This window comes from Meles meles, chromosome 4 (assembly GCF_922984935.1).
Source record: "Meles meles chromosome 4, mMelMel3.1 paternal haplotype, whole genome shotgun sequence".
NCBI classification, from domain to species: domain Eukaryota; kingdom Metazoa; phylum Chordata; class Mammalia; order Carnivora; family Mustelidae; genus Meles; species Meles meles.
The window spans coordinates 107,309,255-107,332,811 of NC_060069.1; the positions used below are offsets into that span (position 1 = coordinate 107,309,255).

General features: G+C 37.1%; 1 protein-coding gene across 1 annotated transcript in view; it reads left to right on the forward strand.

The window, feature by feature from the left end:
* The window catches only part of IFT57 (intraflagellar transport 57), a 56,194-nt gene extending 32,998 nt beyond the window's left edge, over positions 1–23,196 (forward strand). The window contains exons 7-11 of the mRNA XM_046003793.1: positions 16,131–16,202; positions 17,184–17,315; positions 18,653–18,715; positions 20,825–20,891; positions 22,097–23,196. Coding sequence (XP_045859749.1) covers positions 16,131–16,202; positions 17,184–17,315; positions 18,653–18,715; positions 20,825–20,891; positions 22,097–22,275 — 513 coding nt within the window. The 3' untranslated portion in view covers positions 22,276–23,196. The remainder of the gene's footprint in view (positions 1–16,130; positions 16,203–17,183; positions 17,316–18,652; positions 18,716–20,824; positions 20,892–22,096) is intronic.
* Positions 23,197–23,557: the final 361 nt, after the last annotated feature.

Below are 23,557 nucleotides of genomic sequence, written 5' to 3' on the forward strand. Positions count from 1 at the left end.
TGAAAGATAATATTTTCCTTCATGATTAAAATATCTTTAATTCCATAACAGTAATTTTTTAAAACGTCTAAGTGAATCAGTTGACAACTACTAGCTGGAATAATAATGGTAGTTGAGACTGAGCTGCCAAAGATTTCTATATGTTCCATAATTTCTGAGGAAATAAAAGATGTGGTTGCATATTCATACAGATTTGACTTTCTGTGTTTTTTATTAATTTTGAATCACTAAATAATGCTGTTTCTCGATGAACATTATTCTTTTTCAGTTTTCTTTTTATTATAAAAAACAAGCCTCTCTTTGATTTTGTGGAAATAAAGGAGACCACCTAAATGAGAACAAAGACTACGTATTTAGAGCTTGCCATAGCCAGGGAGTTAGCCATCATCACCTGCATTTGGCAGAGACTTAAAGGCAGGCAGGAGTATTTAAAAGATTTATACTGGGAAAAAGGGAAGCCTTCAGCAATGTTCAGATATGACTGGATATTTGGAGGCAGGCTAACTAGAAGCAGTGCCTTCTATGTGTCTGGTTCGGAGAGGATACGTGGCTCTGTCTGGCTGGTTGTACTTTGGAAGCAGGTGGGTGAGGGGAAAAACTGGGGAAGCCAGCAGTTACTAAGTCCTGACTGTTTTGGTCCAGTTTCACTCAGAGGTTATGGTTTGACTTCCTGGACTAGTTGCTGCAGATTGTGGGTCAGAATTCTTCTTCTTCTTCTTCTTCTTTTTTTTTTTTTTTAACACTTTATTTATTTGTTTGTCAGAGAGAGGGAGAGAGAGTGCACAAGCAAGGGGACCAGCAGGCTGAGGGGGAGGCAGACTCCCTGTTGAACAAGGAGCCTGATTTGGGGCAGAATCTCAGGACCCTGGGATCATAACCTGAGCCAAAGGGAGATGCTTAATGGACTGAGCTACCCACGTGTCCCAGTAGATCAGAATTCTACTTTTGATAATGGCCTGGACATTGTTCTCCATTCGTATATTCAGTCAGCTTCATCCATTAAATGGAGGGAAAGTGGCTTCTTAAAATGATTAGTCTTATGAGTCTTTATCAGGAGAATGACTTTTTTTTTTCAAGTCGAGGGTTTTTACCATAATAGAAACCAAGTAAACATTAATAATATTTATTCCTGTTCTCCAGAAATAAGAAAGAGCAGAAAGTGTGAAATCAGTTTTCAGCTAAACCTTACATAGACCCTTTTCCTCAATTATACAGTATTTATCCCTAAACAATTGTATATTATAACGATTTAATATGGGGTATTTGATGCAATGAACAAATGTTCTATCATGCTTTAATGCCCTGTGGATATTGTAATTAAAATTTTGATTAATGACTTAAATTTATTTTTTCCAAATTATAACTAAATGTTTCCTGATTTGTTGTTTTAAAAGATAGTTGGCTAAGTACCCCCTTCATTCCTCCAAAATGTCTCCTACTCATTATGTAAATCTTCAGGTTCATTACAAGAATTTAGATAAAGAGATTATATATATATTTTTAAAGGCTTTGGAAGTACTACAGCATGTGTTTCTAATTATTTCAAGCCTTTGATTCACTGAACTGCTTTTTAACATCCTTACCTGTTTTTCAGTGTCTGACTTTCTCAGGGTGCAGTTGTAAAAAGAACCTTAAACTTTAAATTTCAACTCCAAACAACTGGATTTTGTTTTAACGTAAATAAACCATACAGGTGTTGCCTTGGGTAATTCACAGCAAGAAACCTTTCTGGAAGAGTCATTGTGCTAAGGACGGAATCATTGCAATAGTCTTGAGCCCTTGGGCTCTCTAGTCAGTATGAGAGCTAAAACCTAAGAGGGAGGAGAGAGGCCTTTATTAATCAGCAGGTGGAATTCCATTTAAATGAACCTGGAGGGACCACAGAATTACTATATTAGATTTAAGTCTCTTCAAATTGGAAGCCAGATCCTGCAGAAAATGTACAATAGTAGGCTTTCTCTTTTTACCATTATAGACAAATCTGTATCTGGAAGCAAGAGAAAGAGGGTGTTTTTCTCATTCCAAAGCAGTGCAGAGAGTAACCTGCTTTGACCTTCTGCCATCGCTATGTTTGGATGCAGTGTAAGAAGAATGTTAATAAAATTTAGCTTTCTAAATATTTCTGACCTGCAAGGATTTATGAATTGTTATAGTTTGGAAATAAAGAGCATTTCTTAAGACTTGTACTCTGGTTGTTGGATAGGCTACATCGATAGGATTCTTGCATCTATGAGCAAAAGGTATAATATATTCTGTGGGCTAGAATACAAGAATACAGTTTATGTATGTATTAGTCATTAAAATGTGATTCTGCTAGTTATTTGAGTAATGAAGAAACTACATTTATAATTTTTAAGGATTTTCTGGTAGAAAGAACTTTTGTTGAGAAATATTCACATAAATAAAAAAAATAAGGCACCAAATTTTTTAAAAAATCAGCTTTTACAATTACCAGTAACAAATGTAAATACAGGTGGCAATAAGTTGGTCTCCATGAGGCTCCGTGCAGGAATAATAGCTCCAATTACTGTCACAAATGTTTGTAATTGTATCTATTGCTGCCAGACAATAAATGCTTTTTAATATAGTAAGGCCATAAATGTACATGCTGCTGTTGTTTAAACAAAATACAATTTCCAGCAAATTTATCCTTGAAACACCTGCTATAATCAAAAAGAGGTGAATGCTATCAAAATAAACTGCCTAAATTAACTAGACACATTTTTAGAGCAGCCTGCATGATTACTCAACTGCCACATTGTCTCAAAGAATGAGGGGAAATATTCAGTGATGGACATTTACAGGCAAGCTTTCTTTAAAGGAGACTACAAGAAACAGAGGATTGCTTTGGATTTTTGTGTTATTTTTAAAACATGGTGTTATTTTGTAGACTTAGAGTTTTATTCACTGTTTCTTGTTTTTCTTAAGCTGGTCAACTATCGTTTTTGTTGTTGTTGTTTTCTTTTTAGCATATGGGTCATGGGCAGATATCAGGAGTGTGGAAAAGAATACTGTGCTTAAAATTATACATAAAACTACTGGGGTTTTAAGGGGTGGAGAAAAACCCAGCTATCCTTAAGAAACGGAAAACAATTTTTAGCTGCTTCTGTCACAGTCTTGTTGAACATTCAGGATATTCTGTTTAAAGATAGTTGATGATGCCTTCCTTCCTATTTACCCTGAGTGTGATAAATGTTTCAACTGGATCGAGGAAAGGTTTCATTTATCACAAGTCGAAATAGGAGAACAAGTGTTTTTGCTTTAGAGAGTACCATCAGCTGTAACTAAAGAGCATCAACAGTGGTAGCAGATTTTAAGGAAATAACCAATAAAGACTGCATGTTATATGAACTCTACAGAGGGAAGTTCGTTACTAATGCCTCACAGCAGATATACCTCAGATAGATATTTGTGATTGAGAGCAGCGAATTAATATATATTGATTATAATTAAAACTTCTAGACTGCCTAAATATGTCATTATTACAAAGTATGATTTAATGTTTCCTTTAAATTATTTAATGTAAAAATATGAATTGAAACAGAAACCATTTGTCATATGGACCTCCCTATGAAATGTACTTTTTAATTGGTTTGCTTCATTTCTCCAATCAATGATATTAGAGTAGTTCTCAGTATCACTGTGTTTCATTATTAAATTTCTTTTTTTTTTAACCATAAGAGATTCTTTTTTTTTTTTAAGATTTTATTTATTTATTTGACAGATAGAGATCACAAGTAGGCAGAGAGGCAGGCAGAGAGAGAGAGAGGAGGAAGCAGGCTCCCTGCCAAGCAGAGAGCCCGATGCGGGGCTTGATCCCAGGACTCTGGGATCATGACCTGAGCTAAAGGCAGAGGCTTTAACCCACTGAGCCACCCAGGCACCCCTCATTATTAAATTTCTTAATATTTGGACAAATTTTACTCCCATAGCCTTTATCCCATTACATTTGATTCTGTTTCCTTATGCCAAGGTAATGACTTAAGTTTCTTGGTTCTTCAAATATGCAGATGGCTGTATTTATTTTTTCATTTTTTTTGTTTTTTGAGTATTGTAGGAGATCAAGGTTTTGATTAGTAGATTCTTCAAGTTGAGAGGTACTGTCAAGGTTATCTTCTCCGGCTATGCCTTACAGTTACTCAGCATCCTGTGAAACAGTTACATTCTCATTTGGCCTAAGAGTGCCCCTACATTCACAGAAGGGCCCCCCTCACTCCCCATCTGCCTTGCCAGGTCTCTTCTCTGGGCTTGTAATTCCTTCTAAAGTCTAGAAACCCTCACTCAGGAGAATTTTGTGGCCATAAAAAAGGGGTGTGGATGGAAGAAGCATGAATAATAAGTCAGAGTCAACGTATGAAAACACTTTAAAACAGATGGTAGTCAGTAAAGATCATCTCTGAGCACACAATTAGAAATGTAATTATTGGGGGAGACAAACCATGAGAGACTGTGGACTCTGAGAAACAAACTGAGGGTTTTGGAGGGGAGGGAGGTGGGGGTTTGGGTGAGCCTGGTAGTGGGTATTAAGGAAGGCACATATTGCACAGAGCACTAGGTGTGGTGCATAAACAATGAATTTTGGAACACTGAAAATAATTAAATTAAATTGAAAAAAAGAAATATAATTATTTAACTAACAAGGTTTAGAGATTATGGATCTCCAGTGTCAGTTCAACTACAGGCAGGTGTGAGAATATTAGTGATTGTTGTGATAGCCTTTGCTTACTCTCTGTGCACACTGTCTTATCCTTCTCTACAATAAGACGAATATCTGGGAACCAGGAACTTTCCTGACAAAACTCACATTTCCAGCACTAGTGGATTCCCATACTCCCTGCAACAAATATACACATACAATATATATCACACATACATACTCAACTCCTAAGTCGTATGTTTAGTATGTTTAGTTCTTTAAACACTTAAAAAGAAAAATCATGTTTTCACACAAGTGGGTATCAGAGAAGACTTTAAGCTGCTGGCAATGAAAGAAAACTGTCACATTAAAAAATTCAGAAAGCCACATTCTGTGATTACCTCACAACCTGATGGGCATTTTTCATTCAAAAGTAATTCAGTCTCATGAAAAAAAAATCTGATGGACACTCGCGCTCACTCTTCTCTTTCTGTCACACACACATACACAAATAAGTGCACAAACGTGAGCCTGGTGAAGACACAAATTAACGATCAGAACAAGAAGAAGAGATTGCAAAGCCACTTGTGCGAAGTGGCAAAAAGAGAATATAGATAATGTTCTATTATTAGGGAAGGTAGTATTGTGGGTGGAGGAGGGAAATTTGCTGCTCTTTTCCTTGCACTGAAAGCATGATGAATTATCGACCTATCCCAGCAACATTTGCTATATTGAACTTAGACATATGTAGCCGCTTCTATCAAGCTGTCTTCTCTGCTTTTTTCACTTAACCTGATTCCCTCCATCCGATTTCCAAAGAATTTCATCATTGACCATGAATGGGGTATTAAACATATCACAGGAACATCAGTATTCCACACTGAAATCTCGAGACTGATCACTTTTGGACTGCCGCTCACACTTGGCCCTACCTCTCTACCACTGCAGATACAGTTATAATCTTAATAACTGCGTCTCTCTCCCTGTGACTGAAACAGAGATGAAATGTCCAGATCCCGTTACAAGCAAGGACTTGCTGCCCAGCCACAGAGTGTCGTCAGCAGACAACCCCTAGCTGCCTGCGCCTTTGATGGCAGAGAGCTTCCTAGCCCAGGTCATGCCCTTCCAGAGGAACCCACATCTGGGCTTATGTGAATTGCTTATAGTATTATAAATAATACTGCTTTGAAAATTCTTGTACATGTCTCTTGGTAAACCTCTGCACACATTTCTACTGGAGTTTCTACTAGGTGTGGAATTGCTAAGTCCTGGGGTATATACATGTTCAGCCTTAGCAGACCCTACCAAATAGTGTTTGAAGGTGGTTATACAAATTTTTATGCCTCCCAGCAGGGTATGAAAGTTGCAGTTGCTCCGCATCTTTATCAACATTAAGTACTGAGTCTTTTTCATTTTTGTCATCATAATAGCTATGCTATAGTCTCACTGCCATTTTAATTTGCCTTTCCCTAATAACTGCTAAATTCGAACCCCTTTCCATACATTTGACATTTGGATATCCTCTTGTTTTTTGCTACTGGGTTATCTGCTTTTCCTTTGATTTATAGAAATTATTTTTATACTCTGGATATGAGTCCTTTGTCAGGTATATGTATTGCAAATATGTACTCTTTAGCTTTTCTTTTCACTCTTATTGGTATATTATGATAAACAGTGGCCTAATGTTAATATACTCATTTGGGGAGAAGGGAACATGGCTAATATTTGTTTTCTTTAAGAATCTTTGCTTACCCCAATGCTATGAAGTTATTCTCCTATGTTTTCTTGTTGAAGGTTTATTGCTTTACTTTTTGCATCGAGTTCTGTGATTCATCTAGTATTTTTTCTTATGTATGGTGTAAGGTAGAACTCAAGACTTATTTGGGGGATATATATTTATATATATATATGACCCATTTTAATGAAAAGATTATTTTTTCACCAGTGCACTGCTTTGTCATAAAAAGCCTGTATGTGTGGGTCTGTAGCTGGACACTCTGTTTTATTGCCCTAGTCTATCTGTTGTTCTTTCATACTACTGAAATGGTATCTCTTTAGATTTTATTTTCTGTTTATTGCTGGTATATAAAAATAATTATGGGGTCACCTGGCTGGCTCAGTCAGTTGAGCCTCTTGATTTCAGTTCAGGTCATGATCTCAAGGTCATAGTGTCAAACACTGCATTGGGTTCCATGCTCAGTGTGGAGTCTGCTAGAGATTCTATCTCTTGCTCCCCCTGCTTTCTCTCTCTCTCTCATAAATGAATAAATAAAAAAAATTTTAAAGATTTTTAAAATTTTAAATTTGCCTTATACAGTGGTTAAGAATTTTTGTCTATGTTGGATATAAATGGTTTTAGGGAGAAAGCTTTTAATATTTCAATTTTACCAGTAAGTATGATATTAATTTATGACTTTATTTGCCTTTACTAGATTAAGGAGCTTTCCTTTTGTTCCTAGTTTGCTTAGAGTTATTATGAATGGATGTTACTTTTTTTTCAAATGATTTTTTTTCTTCATCTATTAAGAGGACCATTTGACTTATTTCCTCTTTTTTTTCCCTCTCTTGCTATGGTGGATTATATTGATTGATTTTTGAGTATCAAACTAACCTTGCATTTTAGAATAAATGTAACTTAATCATGATATAGTATCCTTTTTGTATGTTACTGGATTCTATTTGCTGGTATTTTTGTTTAGAACTTTTTTTTTTTAAAGATTTTATTTATTTATGTGACAGAGAGAAAGACACAGCAAGAGAGGGAACACAAGCATCAGGAGAGGGAGAGGGAGAGGGAGAAGCAGGCTTCCCGCTGAGCAGGGAGTCCGACGCGGGCCTCGATCCCAGGACCCTAGGATCATGACCTGAGCCAAAGGCAGACGCTTAAGCGTCTGAGCCACCCAGGCACCCCTTTTTGTTGAGAACTTTTATATCAATGTTTATGGCTCAGTGGGTTAGGCTGCTGCCTTCGGCTTGGGTCGTGATCTCGGGGTCCTGGGATCGAGTCCCGCGTCGGGCTCTCTGCTCGGCGGGGAGCCTGCTTCCCTCTCTCTCTCTCTGCCTGCCTCTCTGTCTACTTGTGATCTCTCCCTGTCAAATAAATAAATAAAATATTTAAAAAAAAAAACTGATTTGTAATTTTTCCTGTTTTTTAGGTGTCTTTGTCAGGTTTTAGTGTAATGCTATCTAGGCCTCATAAAACCAGTTGGCAATTGCTCTCCTTCTTTTTTTTCCTGTCTGATATTTGTGTAAAGTTGTTGTTATTCCTTTGAAAAAATTCACCGATGAAGCCGTCTGGGTCTGGATATTTCTTTGTGAGAAATTTTTTTTAAGAGTTTTATTTATTTATTTGACAGACAGAGATCACAAGTAGGCAGAAAAGCAGGCAGAGAAAGAGAGAGGGAAGCAGGCTCCCTGCTGAGCAGAGAGCCTGATGCGGGGCTTGATCCCAGGACCCTGGGATCATGACCTGAGCTGAATGAAGATAGAGGCTTAACCCACTGAGCCACCCAGGTGCCCCCTTTGTGAGAGAATTTTTAATTGCATGTGTTTATCCTAAAATTTTAAATTCTTTTTTAATTATACAATTGATATATAAATACATTCTTGGTAATATTCAAATATTACAAATGAAACTAACATCTCTTTTAACCATTACCCCCTTAAAATTTTTAGTTATACTTCACTACGTTTCATCAGGAGGATGATAAGTAATGATAGCGTGCATGGTCTCTGCAAATTTGCACTCTACTGCTCACTTGCCTATAAGATTGGGCAGTCTACTTAAAGTAGCTAAATCTCAATTTCCTCATCTTATGAGAGTTTTTAAAAGAATTGTATGTGATGATGTATGGATAGTGCTTAACATAGTGCCTGACACATACTAGAAATTCTTGAATGTTAACATTGAAGCTATCATTAGATGTAAAAGGATCTCGGAATGGATGTGACTATTGGAGAACTACTCTATACCAAGAAAGGAAAAAGAAAAGGTTTCTAAGTAGCCAAAATAGAAATCACAAAAAACTATGTACTAAAGCTCATGCATTTTATTTATAGGGGAATCTGATAAATCCTTCTTTGGAACTTACATATAGTTGTTTCAGAGATTATTCTAACAAGGTTGGTTAAACAGACTATTCATCCACAGCAGATTAGAAGCAGCAAACCTCCCATAGCATCTAAGCTTTAGCAAAACAACTGAGCTAAGAAACATTTATTTAATGTGCAAACTTGAATGGAAAATTGTCAGTTTCTTGTGCTCCTTATTGAAATTGGGTGACAAAACAAGGAAATGAAAGAAGTAGGTCAGTGTAATGGAAAATCTATAAGGGATAGAAAGGACATTTGGCTTCCTATTCATTTTGTAATTGGCATAGTAAAAATCATACCACCTCAATTTGTTACCCAATCAGTGAAGTGGAGGTACAAGATTTACTCCCCAGAGTGATCTTGAAAATCCAGAGAAAGTGAATTCAGGGGTGAAATAGAGGCCCAATGAGAAAAATGCAGTGAGGACCCTTAAATGCAGGGAGCCCATTAAAAACCCTAGTACATATTGTCATGTTCACTAAAACACAACTGCAAAAACAGAACATTAAATTAAGATTCCATTAGTAATTATTCATTACACAGTTGGGAGAGAACCAGTAAGGATAGAGGGAAAAGGGAAAGTAGATGGCAGAAGTAGCATTTTTGTGATGGAAAAAAATTCAAAATACATTTGAGCCTTGGGGCCCTGATCCCATCCTTGGGGACTGAAGCAAAGGTGCCACCAGAGCCACAGACTATGAGACTCCACTGCTCTGTCATGGACATTTCCTGAGCCCAGGAAAAAACATCCCAGTATACACCAGAATGCCTTCCTCAGCTTTGTTCTATCAGGACTCCTTTGGCTCTCCACCTCTCTACATATACAGAAGCTCAAACTTGGGGAAAAAACTGACAGTTTGACACTTTATGAGTTGTAAATTAGTAAAACGTATATACAGATAAAAGTTCCATTTACCGTCTCTAGCTCGTGTGTCGGTCTCTCCCTCCGCAGCAGTTTGAGAGAGGAGCTTGGAGCATTGAGTTGGGGATCCAGACAAAGAAACCAAGTGTCTGTGCATCATATATAAAGTTAGTCATTCAGGGCTTGTGCTGTTGAAGTAAAACCCAGAGATCCTTGTAGTCTTGCTGGTCACCTTAATGGCTGCAGCTGGATCTCCTACATTTTGACTTTACCGTATGCTGTGACTCGCCATCTGCTGACAAGGCATCGCAATTCTCCAGTTTTTGAAAAAGGGAGAGATATAATTTGGCAGTCAAGAATTTGGAGTGGAAAAGAGGTTATGATTACAGCAGTCGCTTTGCTGTCTACCTCAGAGGTGAGAGAATTATATAAGATTTTGTATGAAAGGATTTTTAAAAATAATCTAAAGAAATGATATACTGTATCATTATTAGTCTTCTCGTTTCCTCAGAGAGAGGAAACATGCTGGATTAGTGAAAAACTCAACATCTACAGAGAGGAGTGGTCTCACTTGGTATATAACCAAAAAATTATTGGTTTACCTTAGATACTCTGCGGTAGTTCGTTTTATCATAAAGAAAAGCAGCCTGTGGTATGTGGAAATGCACTGGTCTGGGAGTGCTTTCCATTTTCCAGACATGAAACCTCAGAAAGGTCATTTAATTTGCCTGATTCTTGGTTTTCCTCCTATACAATACGTATATATAGTCAGTTTTTCTGTATCAAAAGCAAGCCCAAATCACAGTGGTTTATAATCATAATAACAACAGATATACTGTCATTCAAGGTACATGTCTGCTGATGTGTGACTCAGCTGCGGCTCTAGTCCTGTTGTTTTTCATATTTCTTATTCCCAGGCCCAGGCTGAAAGTATAACCCCTATGTGGGGCATGCCTATTATAATGGAGAAAGAAAGGGAAAGGGGGCTGATGGATGCCTCTTAGAACCATCTGTACAGTCCTGGCATAGGCCACACCCACCACTGTTCCACTGGCCAAAGAGAATCACATAGCCAAGGCCAGCATCAGTGGAGCAGAGAAGTATACTCCTCCCACAACTGGTCTACAAATCACATAACCCTCTCACAGGGAAGGGTAGAAGTGAAGAAGAAGGATGATAAATTGACATAACACTCCAAACCTTTGTGAGTCTCAAATAAGGAAATGTATATAAAAGTGCACTATAACCTAATGGATTCTCTACCAATATAAGGATTGCTAGCATTTTGGGGATCAAGTCCTTCATCACTTCTTCATTCTTACCACAAAACTTTGTAAACTTTTTAACCATCTCCATTGTAGTTTTTTAAAAGCTATGTGTTTTGTCTTTTTATATTCATGTTTTTAAAATGTTACAAATGTGATCATTTATATTTTCTGCTGTAACTGTATTAAACCCGTTTCGAGAACTACTTGGGCATCCAGACTTTTTCCCCCTGATGATTAAAGTGATGATTAAAAATTCTCTGGCAGGAAATTTGGAAAATTTTGGAAGGATAAAGAAGAAATTCTAAACATCGATACCCAAATTCCTGGCTTAATATATGCATGCACATACAAATATACACAAATATTAATTTTTATTAAATTGGACACCTAATAGGATATTCTTTGGGGAATGTGTTTCCACTTTACGTTATGTTGTTTGCGTGTATTTTTGCTGAATAAATTTCTATTGAAAACATGAATTTAACATTTTGATATGCAATACATATATATTTATGGAGCCCAGTAAAATAAAACAAACACTCATGAACCCACAACTGAACTTGAGAACTAGACCATTACATGCCTTTGAAATTACCTGGGTGCTCCTCTGCTACTGCCCTTTGCCTCCCATGGGGAACCACTGTCCTCTAGTTTGTGTATCATATACTGTCCTTAGCTGCTGCTTCTGCGTCCTCTTCCTCCTCCGCTTCCTCCTCCTCCACTTCTTCCTCCTCCTTTTCCTCTTTTTTAGTATTTTAGTGTATCATTGAGCTTTGCTTCATTTTGAGCATTATAAAAATGGTATCATACTGCATTATTTTTAGTGGTGAAATGGATATCACAAAATTAGTTTAAACTGTCCTCTACTGTTAAACATTTAGAGAGTTAACTATTTAGAGAGCTCTTTTACAAAGAACTTGTACATTCCTCTTTGTGTGTGTCCCCATATATTTCCTTGGGAATAATTTCTAGAGGTAAAATTGCTGGGTTAAGAGGTTAGAACATCTTTAAGGCTTTTTTTTTAAATTTTTTATTTATTTCTTATTTTTTTATAAACATATGATGTATTTTTATCCCAGGGGTACAGGTCTGTGAATCGCCAGGTTTACACACTTCACAGCACTCACCATAGCACATACCCTCCCCAATGTCCATAACCCCGCTCCCCCTCTCCCAACCACAGTGGCCACAATAGATTTTCTGTACTTCCTACCTTCTTGAATGTGGCCTCTTTTCTACCTTTAGTTGTGTAGTTTGTTCTGCCAGTCTTTAGGTCTATTTCTGGGCTATTTAGGATGATTTGATAGGTATCTAGTTGTATTCATGGGACAAGCCAAGTCTGGATTCCTACTTTGCTACCATCTTCTGATCCCAACATACTATCTTTTTTTTTTTTTAAGATTTTATTTATTTATTTGACAGACAGAGATCACAAGTAGGCAGAGAGAGAGGGGAAGCAGGCTCCCCACTGAGCAGAGAGCCCGATGTGGGGCTCGATCCCAGGACCCTGAGATCATGACCTGAGCCGAAGGCAGCGGCTTAATCCACTGAGCCACCCAGGCGCCCCACCAACATACTATCTTTAAATAATGAACATTGTTAATGATAAACTTAGCTGCTAATTTTCTTCAGTCACACAGACATCCCTGGATGAATTGGTTATGGAAGGGATTTATACCCAGTCACTTCACATCCATATGATCTTACTGGTTGTTGTTTTTTTTTTTAATTTTTTATTTATTTATTTTTTTTTTTTTATAAACATATAATGTATTTTTATCCCCAGGGGCACGGGTCTGTGAATCGCCAGGTTTACACACTTCACAGCACTCACCATAGCACATACCCTCCCCAATGTCCATAACCCCACTCCCCCTCTCCCAACCCTCCCTCCCCCCAGCAACCCTCAGTTTGTTTTGTGAGATTAAGAGTCATTTATGGTTTGTCTCCCTCCCGATCCCATCTTGTTTCATTTATTCTTCTCCTGCCCCCCTAACCCCCCATGTTGCATCTCCATGTCCTCATATCAGGGAGATCATATGATAGTTGTCTTTCTCTGATTGACTTATTTCACTAAGCATGATACCCTCTAGTTCCATCCACGTTGTTGCAAATGGCAAGATTTTATTTCTTTTGATGGCTGCATAGTATTCCATTGGCTGTATATATACCACATCTTCTTTATCCATTCATCTGTTGATGGACATCTAGGTTCTTTCCGTAGTTTGGCTATTGTAGACATTGCTGCTATAAACATTTGGGTGCACGTGCCCCTTCGGATCACTACGTTTGTATCTTTAGGGTAAATACCCAGTAGTGCAATTGCTGGGTCATAGGGTAGTTCTATTTTCAACATTTTGAGGAACCTCCATGCTGTTTTCCAGAGTGGTTGCACCAGCTTGCATTCCCAGCAACAGTGTAGGAGGGTTCCCTTTCTCTGCATCCTCGCCAGCATCTGTCATTTCCTGACTTGTTAATTTTAGCCATTCTGACTGGTGTGAGGTGATATCTCATTGTGGTTTTGATTTGTATTTCCCTGATGCCGAGTGATGTGGAGCACTTTTTCATGTGTCTGTTGGCCATCTGGATGTCTTCTTTGCAGAAATGTCTGTTCATGTCCAAGGCTTTTTTTTTTTATAACTATACTTCAGGAAATGTGTCCATCTAGATTTTAATAAAACATTCAGATTTATGTGCCAGATAATTATAAATCATTATTAGCTTTTCACTTTAAAAGGCAGTAAGAATACATAAATATGTCCCAGTGAGTTATCATATTAAAAAGTCCCAAACTAAATCCTCAGAATTTCTGGGTCCCTGAAATCTATTCTTCTCACACTGTGACATTACTAATATCTTAGTCCCTAAGACTGGAAATGTTAAACACACCTCTCTACCACCCCATCTCCACTTCGGCCACCCCACACTTGCCCTTGGTCCTCAAGTCCTGCTAGTTCTGTCCCTACGATGTCCCTTGACTCCATCCCCTCTCTTTCATTCTCACAAGCGCTGCTCTACTGCTAATGTTAACGTGGGCCATTACACAGCCTCTTAACTGGTTGCCTACCTGCCTTCAGTCTCTTGCCTTTCTAATTCTTCCTTGCCTTCTAGTCCTTCCCTCTGTTACTTTCTCAAAACACAAACGTGTCCTAAAACTGAAACCAAAAATCTTTAATAGCTCTCCATTGTCCACATGATAAAATCCACAGTCCTCAGTTAAAGCCCTCCATCTAACTTAACCTACCTCTCTGACTTCTTCCTGATTCACTCTCTCCACCCCACCCTGCCCCAAGAACTTTGTGTTTTATATTCTCGCCAGCCTGGGCTCTTGTTCCCTATGTATTTCCTGTTTTTTTTCTTGTTCTAGTTGCTCCCTCGGTCTAAAATACCCTTCCTCTTCCACTCCTTTCCGGCCTGTTGAAATGCTACTAATGCTTCAAGCTTGCACTGAAATGCCAGCTCCTCCATGGAGTTTAACATCAATGTAAGTTATCATAGTTTTACATAGATGAGTCAGGCATGCTTAATTCTCTCGAAATACTTTATCAGAACATGAAAAAAATGTAATGGTAAAAGATAAGCCTGGGTAGAAAAAGCAGAACACAAACTATATTAAACACATCAATTACTATAAATAAAATAATAGATACAAAGTATACATATGTATATATGTATGTGTTTATACATGTATATATCTACAGACACAGAGACTGTAGAAATACTTATACTTGGTGTTTTGTTAAGCTTATGAAGTTTTGTGTTTTTTTTTTGGAATCAGTCCGGACGAGTACTGTTTTGGAAAAATTACTAATATAATGATACTTATTAGGTTCATTTTCTTTCATAAGGATGCTTGCTTGGGCTTAACCAGTCTTCCATTTTGAGGCTTAGTAACATATTTGGTCCAGCTGCAGCAGGCCAGCCAGTAGCCTCTCCTCCCCGTTCCAGTGTTGACTGGCTGTGTTGGAGAGGCCCGTTTCCTTCCCATATCTGTCTAGTCACAGTCACTGGTGATGAACAGTTCCCTCAACTGTAAAATGAAAATGTTGCACCAGGTGACTGTTAAATGGATGAGTAGATGATCTTTAAGGTCCTTCCCAGCTCTCATATTCTGAGATATTTTTTGCTCATGAGACAGCAAAGTGCTTATGGACAAAAGGAAATGCTGATTTGTTCTCTGCTCTAGCACCTTCACTGGTGTCAAGTAGCCAGTTGCTCCTTTTATTAACTCTGACCTGCCAAAATGTGGTCTGCGAGAATTAATACACTTGACTTCTGAGCCAGGTGCACCACTACCTGTGTGGGTTTGGGTGTGCCCTGGGTGTGCCACTCTCTCTCACAAGGCCTCTTGCTTATCTGTGAAATGATAAAGGTGAGCCTAGTTGCTCTTTGAGGTTAATATATTGTAATTTTATCATTGGTATGTGTGAAGTACCCCAGGCTTGCTTTTTCACCCCGTAGTCACTAGCCCATGTTTCAAAGTGAAGGAATCGGTAGAATAGGACAATTCACAGTATATTTTTGTCTCACAGAATAGTGTAGATAGCAAAGTGAAGCATCAGGGTATGCAAACAGATGTGTATAATTGAGGAATATCCTGGTTCCATTACTTCAACTTACCGTATTTTTTCTCATCATGGGTATTTCTCCAGTCTTAAAATCGTTACCTTCATTAATGTAAACCAAGAGATTTTGAAGGTATCTTGTAAGAAATTAAAATGTTGGCATTGATTTTAAATATGCACACTGATTTGGCTCAGCCTAGTAGTCATGTGATATATCTCAAAATATATGAACTCTAATAATCATTATAGATTTCCTTTTTTTAATAAAGAGAGGTCTTCCTGAAGAACGGGACCCTCTCAATTTTCAGGGGACAAACTAATACTTGATATATGATACTTGATTCAAGAGTTGCTTCTGGTAATTGTTACTATTTAAACAACTATTTCTTTTCTAGTAATTATATATTTTTTCATTTTGATGGGTAGTCATAAATATTAACCACCAGCAGTGCAGGAATAATTTATATTCAAATTGTCAGACATCACTCTGTGAACACATAAGATAATTTACATTTATTTAGAACCTTTAATCCTAAAGTGCTCTACACATATTTCTTTATAATCTGATTGCAAGCTATATATAGGACTTTCCTACCTGAAATAGGGCAGCAACCAAAGTAATTAAAATGAAGACTACAACTTCAAAAAATAGAGGAAAGAAGGAAACGTATATTTTACTTGTTCCTGTTATGCTCTTATGCCTATAGGATTGGAGAATCCATGTTGACCAAATGCACCAACACAAAAGTGGAATAGAATCTGCTCTAAAGGAGACCAAGGTATGTTAATTATTTCAAGTAAATCAATGTACATTTACTCATCTGTTGAACACCTGTTAAAGGAAAACATGAAAGTAAAAAGATGCAATCCTTGCCTTTGAGGAGCTTATAGATTGAATGTACCATATTATATTTCAACAGCCCTGACAAACTTAAACTAAAGAAAGGTAACTTTATATCAAAGCAGTATAATATATACCTAGTACAGAGAGAGATAAATATCTCTAATATGTATGTATACTATACAACTATACAATATATATGTAAATTGTAATATGCAAATTGTATACATTATGTATATTATATAATATATAGTTGTGTATTATTATACAACTATACAGTATATTCAGAAAGAAAAGAATGATGAAGTGTTTCTCTAATATATCTATATGTTTATTAGATTCTCTGTATATATATTAGAGAAATATTTCATCATTCTTTCCTTTCTGAATCCCATGGGGTAGCAGAGCACCAGGCCAGCAATGCTTAGAAACTACAACTTCCCCAAGCGTGCTGCTCTGACAGAAATAAGTACTCTTTTGGAGGATGCCATAAGGAAGCAAAGTTGGAATGAGAAGTTACGGGTCCCAGGCTAGAACTATAAATTTAATGACTTACCTCCAAAGGGAACATTCTAGTCATCTTTGAACTCTGCTATAAGAAAGTCTTGTTACTCCATTACCTACTTTGATTACGAACTTTATATAAAGCAAATTCCAATCACGTACAATTTAGATATGCATAAGGGCTAATGAATTGACTAACACTACCAGGTGCTTTTTTATTTTAACATTCTGCCAAGTATGACTAAATTATTTCTCATTACAGAATTCTTTTGCTATTGAAAATCTCAAGCTAACTTCTTTTTCACCAGTTGAGAATTTGTGGGATGAATTGAAGGAGATTTAGCCCGTTTTATACTATTCTTAAGAAATATATTTGTGAATTCTTTTATCTACAAAAATCCTTTGGAATTTCTAGGGATTTTTGGATAAACTTCATAATGAAATTAGCAGGACTCTGGAAAAGATCGGCAGCCGAGAAAAGTACATCAACAATCAGCTTGAGCACTTGGTTCAAGAATATCGTGCAGCTCAAGCCCAGCTGAGTGAGGTAACTTAGGAATGATATCTGGGATTTAGTTCAGCTGATGACACTATTTCCCAGACACAGCACTTTGCATTTGTGAATCATGAAATGCTTTTCACAGCAACACATGGATTCTCTGCCCACTTTAGGAACCCACGTGAGGCCGGAGCACTTGCCATCTCCATGTTACGTGTAATAGAAATTATCTTCTGGAAGTCTTTAAATGCATTTCTTCTTTTGATTTAAATAAATGAAGGAATGTATTGTTGGGGAACTTTGCTTAGAACAGGAACGGAGTATCAGGACACCTGGTTTTGTTTCTAAGTCTGCTGTTAATTTACCCTAGGAGTAGGAGGAAAAAGAATAGCATGCATTTACATGTGTCAGTAGGAAAAGACATCATTGCCTTAATGACTTACAGCCACATAATAAAGAATATGAAAGCACGACATGTTCAAAGACAAGCAGTTTAATTAATTTAATGAGCAAAGTTTTTAATCCTTTCAAGGTTTTAGAATCTCAACCAAAAAAATAAAACCTTCAGCCTTTGAAAGCAGCAGTTCTTTGTACCCCAGTAGGGATCTAAAGGCTTTCCTTGGGAGTTATGCCCCCTCTTTCCTGATACTGAGGAAGACTAGTAAGAACACTTGCAAATGTCAGTTAAAGACTTTTTTTTTTTTTCTTTTAGCAAACAAGGTTGGAAGAATGGGAAGAAAATGGAAATGAACTTGAGATACCTCTGCACTTTCAGAAGTTCTCAAAAACCAAACGAAATAATTTTCATTTTTTAATTATTTATTTAACAAAGTATTCCCTCACAGACACATCTACTCGTGGATGTTTTACTTTCAAAATGCTGTAAAAGACTCTGATTGAAGCCACTGTGTATCTGTCAAACATTGATATTAAATAATTGTTAGATTAGTTCCCAAGAACATATTCTGTACTGTCATACCATTTGTTAATCCTTATTAATTGCTCATCCTGACGCTCTATTATGATTGATTTTTTAGAACTCGTTTTCTCTGCATTGCATGCAAATTAGATCGACCACAAGCACTCTCCTAAACTGTGTAGGAATAGCTGAGGACAGTTTTTATTGTGAACCATGCCTGTGTGAGTTACACAGTCAGTATATGAAGGTTAAGGTAGTTTATCATTTTATAGTGCCTTAGTTTAAATACATGGTGTCTATTAGGGACATAAAACAGCTACAGTTAAATGTCACTTTCACAAATGTATTCACAAATGGAGGGGGTGTCATAAAATTATATGCAGAAATTGCAAACACAAAGAGGTCACACTTAACTAATCTGCTTCTGTTTTGAATTTGTCATTAAACAAAATGTTTTCTCCCTTAGGCGAGGGAGCGATACCAGCAGGGTAACGGTGGAGTAACAGAAAGGACCAGGCTCCTGTCTGAGGTACACACTGTGCTCTTGCCTTCTTCTCACCGTGGGCTGAGCCCAGGCCGTGCAGGGCCCGGGCAGTTTAATGCAGCTACAGCTGGGTGCTGTTTGTCTCGGTAACTGCTTACCCATGGCTTTAGTCCTTTTCTTTAAGGAGAAAATCCCTAGTTTCCTTATCAGTGACTCAATTATGTATTTATACACTGTTTATTTCCATAAAATGCCTGAAGTTGTTTTATTAAATTCAACACAGAACCTGCTAATAGTATTAGCATGTTTATAACCTTCCTTAATCTTTTAAAAAACCTAATAATTATTAATATATAGAAGAGTAGGTAAAGCACTGGCTTAAATGTCTTACACAGATCTTAATGTTAGTCTGTAAGATATAAGATTTGTTTTTCCTGATTGCTGCCGATTTATGTGATCCTGAGTATTTCTCTCCGCACAAACTGGAAGTGGCTTGTAACCCTTTCCCTCTGAGAACTTAAGAAATATTTGCCTATATTGTTATATTGACTTTCAACATCATGCAAGAGAGTAAGATCTAATATATATTCCAATTTTTTTTTTTTAAGATTTATTTATTTATTTATTTATTTGACAGTGAGAGAGATCACGAGTAAGCAGAGAGGCAGGCAGAGAGAGAGGAGGAAGCAGGCTCCCCGCTGAGCAGAGAGCCTGATGTGGGGCTCGATCCCAGGACCCTGAGATCATGACCTGAGTTGAAGGCAGAGGCTTAACCCACTGAGCCACCCAGGTGCCCCTATATTCCAATTTTTTACTGAAGAGCTGAGAGCAAAAAAAATCTTACAACAAGTTCAATAGCCAATGAACAAGATTATCTTTGGTTAAAATCCAGTGTAATTGTCTCACACTTTTTCTATATAACAGAATTAAGCTTCTTTTATAGAGATTATTCGAGGCATAAATAGTTATTTTAGAATATTAAAAATATAACTTTAGTAATATTTAGACTCTAATCCTGTGGTGCTTCTAGGCAAATAGAACGTTATGTGGAAAGAAGTAAAGTGCTCACTTACGTTAAGTAAATTAACACTTGAAGGGAGTCCGGGGACCCATTTAGTTCTTTTGGAGGAGGTAGTTATCCCCAGTTGTAACATTGCAGGTGCCTAAAAAAAATTAATTTGCTTTACTTGGATGAGCACTTTATTCCCAAGGAAGTTTTTACTCACCAGTATGATAAAAATAAAGCCTACTAAGTTAAAATAATTATGGCTTAGTTCTAGGTCATATAAAATTTTTTTTAAATTTTTTAAAGATAATGTGCCAGTTTGGAATTTTGCTAATAGAGACTATAGTAGTATAATTTTGAGTATGACGTAGAGTACAGATAGGAGTCGATATGACAGCACAATATGCCTCTTGGAGCTCATGGTTTGGAAAAAAGCAGTTGGAATATTTTTATATTACAGCCATATGGTATAAACATTATTTTTAGCATCCTATAGAGGAAAAGATGGCATCTTCTCTTATAAAACTATAATATTAAAAAATATACCTAGTAAGTCTCAGAAATCCAAAATCTTCTCAGGATGTGTGTACGGTTTTAATTAATGACTCATTATTAATGACTGGCATGGTTGGGGCGCCTGGGTGGCTCAGTTGGCTGGGCATCCTACTCTTGATTTCTGCTCAGGTCATGATCTCAGGATTGTGAGATGGAGCCCCGTGCCAGGCGTGCAGTCTACTTAAGATTCTCTCCCTCTCTCTCTGTCCCTCCCTGCCCCCATCACCCCCACTCTCTCTCTCTCTCTAAAAAAAGAAAAAGAAAGGACTGACACCGTAGATGCTAGGAGATAACTGCAAGGTTTGCATGTCTGATGCCTAAAACGACAACTCAGATCATTTTTTTATTGTCATGTGAAAACCTGAGAATGTCATTTGGTAAAGTTTAATGTTAGGAGCACTCTCAGAAGATGAAAAGCTTTGTGTGTCTGCCTATTTTATCTTATTATTCAGATTATGTCCAGAAGACTCCTTATATTTTTATGTCCCTTTACAGACGTATTAGATCTAAATTTCCTTAACACATCATTCAATGATTTTGAAAGTTTATTAAAATCCAGAGCGCATGAAAACTTTTTTTTTTTTTAATTAAAGGTGACAGAAGAACTGGAAAAGGTAAAGCAAGAAATGGAAGAAAAAGGCAGCAGCATGACTGACGGTGGTGAGTACACACACATCCTAAGGGGAAGATGAGCAAGAGGAGAGTATTTCTCAAGAAATCTATTTAACAAAATGCTATTCATAAATCGGGAGTCTGCTTTTTAAAATGAGTTTGAGGAGAAGAGGTAGGTATGTGGTACAAAAATGATGTCTGATAATCCATATACTGTTTACCTCATCAATCACCTCAGGAGAATCATATTTTTTTACCCTTATTTAGGATTTTTTTATTCTAACTGTGTTGATTTAGAGATAGAGTGGGAAATACTTAAATATACACTTTGTAATTTTGATTTAAAAAAAAAGCAATATTTGCTGTTTTCTAAAATGAGCTTCATTATTCTACTTTATGTGCAAAAGAGCACTAAGTGTGTGCCCAAATGGCATGAAGGCAGTGATGGGGTGACCTTTGTTTATCTTCCTCTCCCCCAGTGGACCCGACTGGGCAGAGGGGTCACATAGAGAAGAATTAATAATCCTCCAGTAATCATGCTCCATCATGAACTAGTCACTTTGACATGGCCTGGTTCATTGCCTAAGTTCTAGAAAGATTTTCCAGACTTCCGATGATATATACTGAGTGATTATCCAAAAGGGGACCTATAGAGATTTTGTATATGTTTGAATGAGTACATTAACTCTATCTCTCAGGTAGTTCTTTCTTCCTTTTTTTCTCCCATTGTATTCCTTTTGCTTCAGACAAATATTCTAGCTCATAAAATTTATTAAAGACATCCTTAAATACCCCTTTAGCACCTCTTCCCCAAGAAAAGGAAGGAAATTTAACCTCAGCTCAAATGCTGCATCATTTCACATCCTAAAAATCTCAGGTATTTAAAATACCACAGGAAAACCATGTGAATGTCAGTATGTTGTTGGCTGTGTTTTTAACCCTGTTTGTTTTTTTTTTTTTTTAAGATTTTATTTATTTATTTGACAGAGATCACAAGTAGGCAGAGAGGCAGGCAGAGAGAGAGAGGAGGAAGCAGGCTGTCCGCAGAGCAGAGAGCCCGATGCGGGGCTCGATCCCAGAACCCTGGGATCATGACCTGAGCCGAAGGCAGAGGCTTTTAACCCACTGAGCCACCCAGGCTCCCTTTAACCCTGTTTTTGACTTAAGACAAAGTGAGGAAAATGTCATGCAATTCTGTAATACACTGATACTCCAAATGAACATCTTTATTGCATGTTATTTTCATTCTGCAGCTCCCTTGGTAAAGATCAAACAGAGCTTAACAAAGCTGAAGCAAGAAACGGTTCAGATGGACATCAGAATTGGCGTTGTGGAACACACGTTACTCCAATCAAAACTGAAGGAGAAGTCCAACATGACAAGGGACATGCATGCAACAATCATTCCAGAATCTGCAATAGGCTCTTATTAAAACACTGTTTTTCATGCTTCTGATTAGTTGTTTTTTATATCAAAGTGTATTTCATGTGGTATAGATTTCCAAACACTATTATACCTCTCAAAACATGTTCAGTGGGTATATTTTTACATATATACACATACATATTGTATCATGGTGTTTATGGATGGCTAAAGCCTTTTAATTGAATATAATAAGTAATTAAAAATTCTCACTTTCAGAGAAGCTTCCAGAAATCATTACAGACGTTAAAACCCCCACCCGGTGGCATATTTTTCTCATTGTTCCTGTGTAAGCCAGTGTGTACGACCCATGTTTTCTGCAGGGGCTCCTGCTGCTGTCACCACATGGACCTTTGACACAGCCTGGCACCTTCAGTTTGGTCCACCTCTGCAGTGATCATAAGTGCTTCTGCACCTGACAGCAGCTAATGAGGGCTGCGGATCCTTCTTAAGAACCCAAACTACCCTTGCCTAAGCTTTATGGTTACCTAAAATTACATTTCTCTTAAAAAGCATATGAAAAGACTTAAGTGTCCTTATTAAGTATTGAGTATTTCATGACTAGAATGATTTTTTATCTTCTCTGATCTAAGGCCATCTAATAAACAAACAAACATTTCAGTCATGTTTGACTCTGTAGTGACAAAAAGGCATATACATATCTCAGTTCAACTTTTTTCTGCAGTATCAGCTGTACTAAAGAATCATTTTACAGCAGAACGGGAGACATGTGAAGATCAGCCTTCTGGCTGGTGATCTTTGCTTGCACGTCGTACTGAGCAACTTTCTAGTCTGGAACGTCTAACTTGGTAAAATAAGCAATAGTTAAGTGACCAGGCTTAACAACTGGGGGAGACTGGCAAAGAGCACAAACTAGAAGATAGCCCACATTTATATTTTAAAAAGAAGAAAAAGAAATCTAGAGATAAATTTTGATAAGAACACTATATATATAATGTATATATAATATATATATAATAAAGGAATTTTATTATTTTTGTTATACATATATATGACAACAAAAATAATAAAATTCCTTTCTCAATTTTTATGTATATATGACAACAAAAATGATAAAATCCTTTTCTCAATTTTTATCCTAGTATTTTCTTCCCTCAATTTCCTGCCTTAGTCTTTACTTTGTATATGACACATGCACACAAATCTTTTTCTCGCCGTCATACTGTTCTTGAATTTAAGTTTAGATAAAAGAAAATCAGGGTGTGTAAACTATTCTGTGGCTCAAGAGGGTGACAGTAAATCCAATGGCAAATAAGTCAGTTCATCTAGTT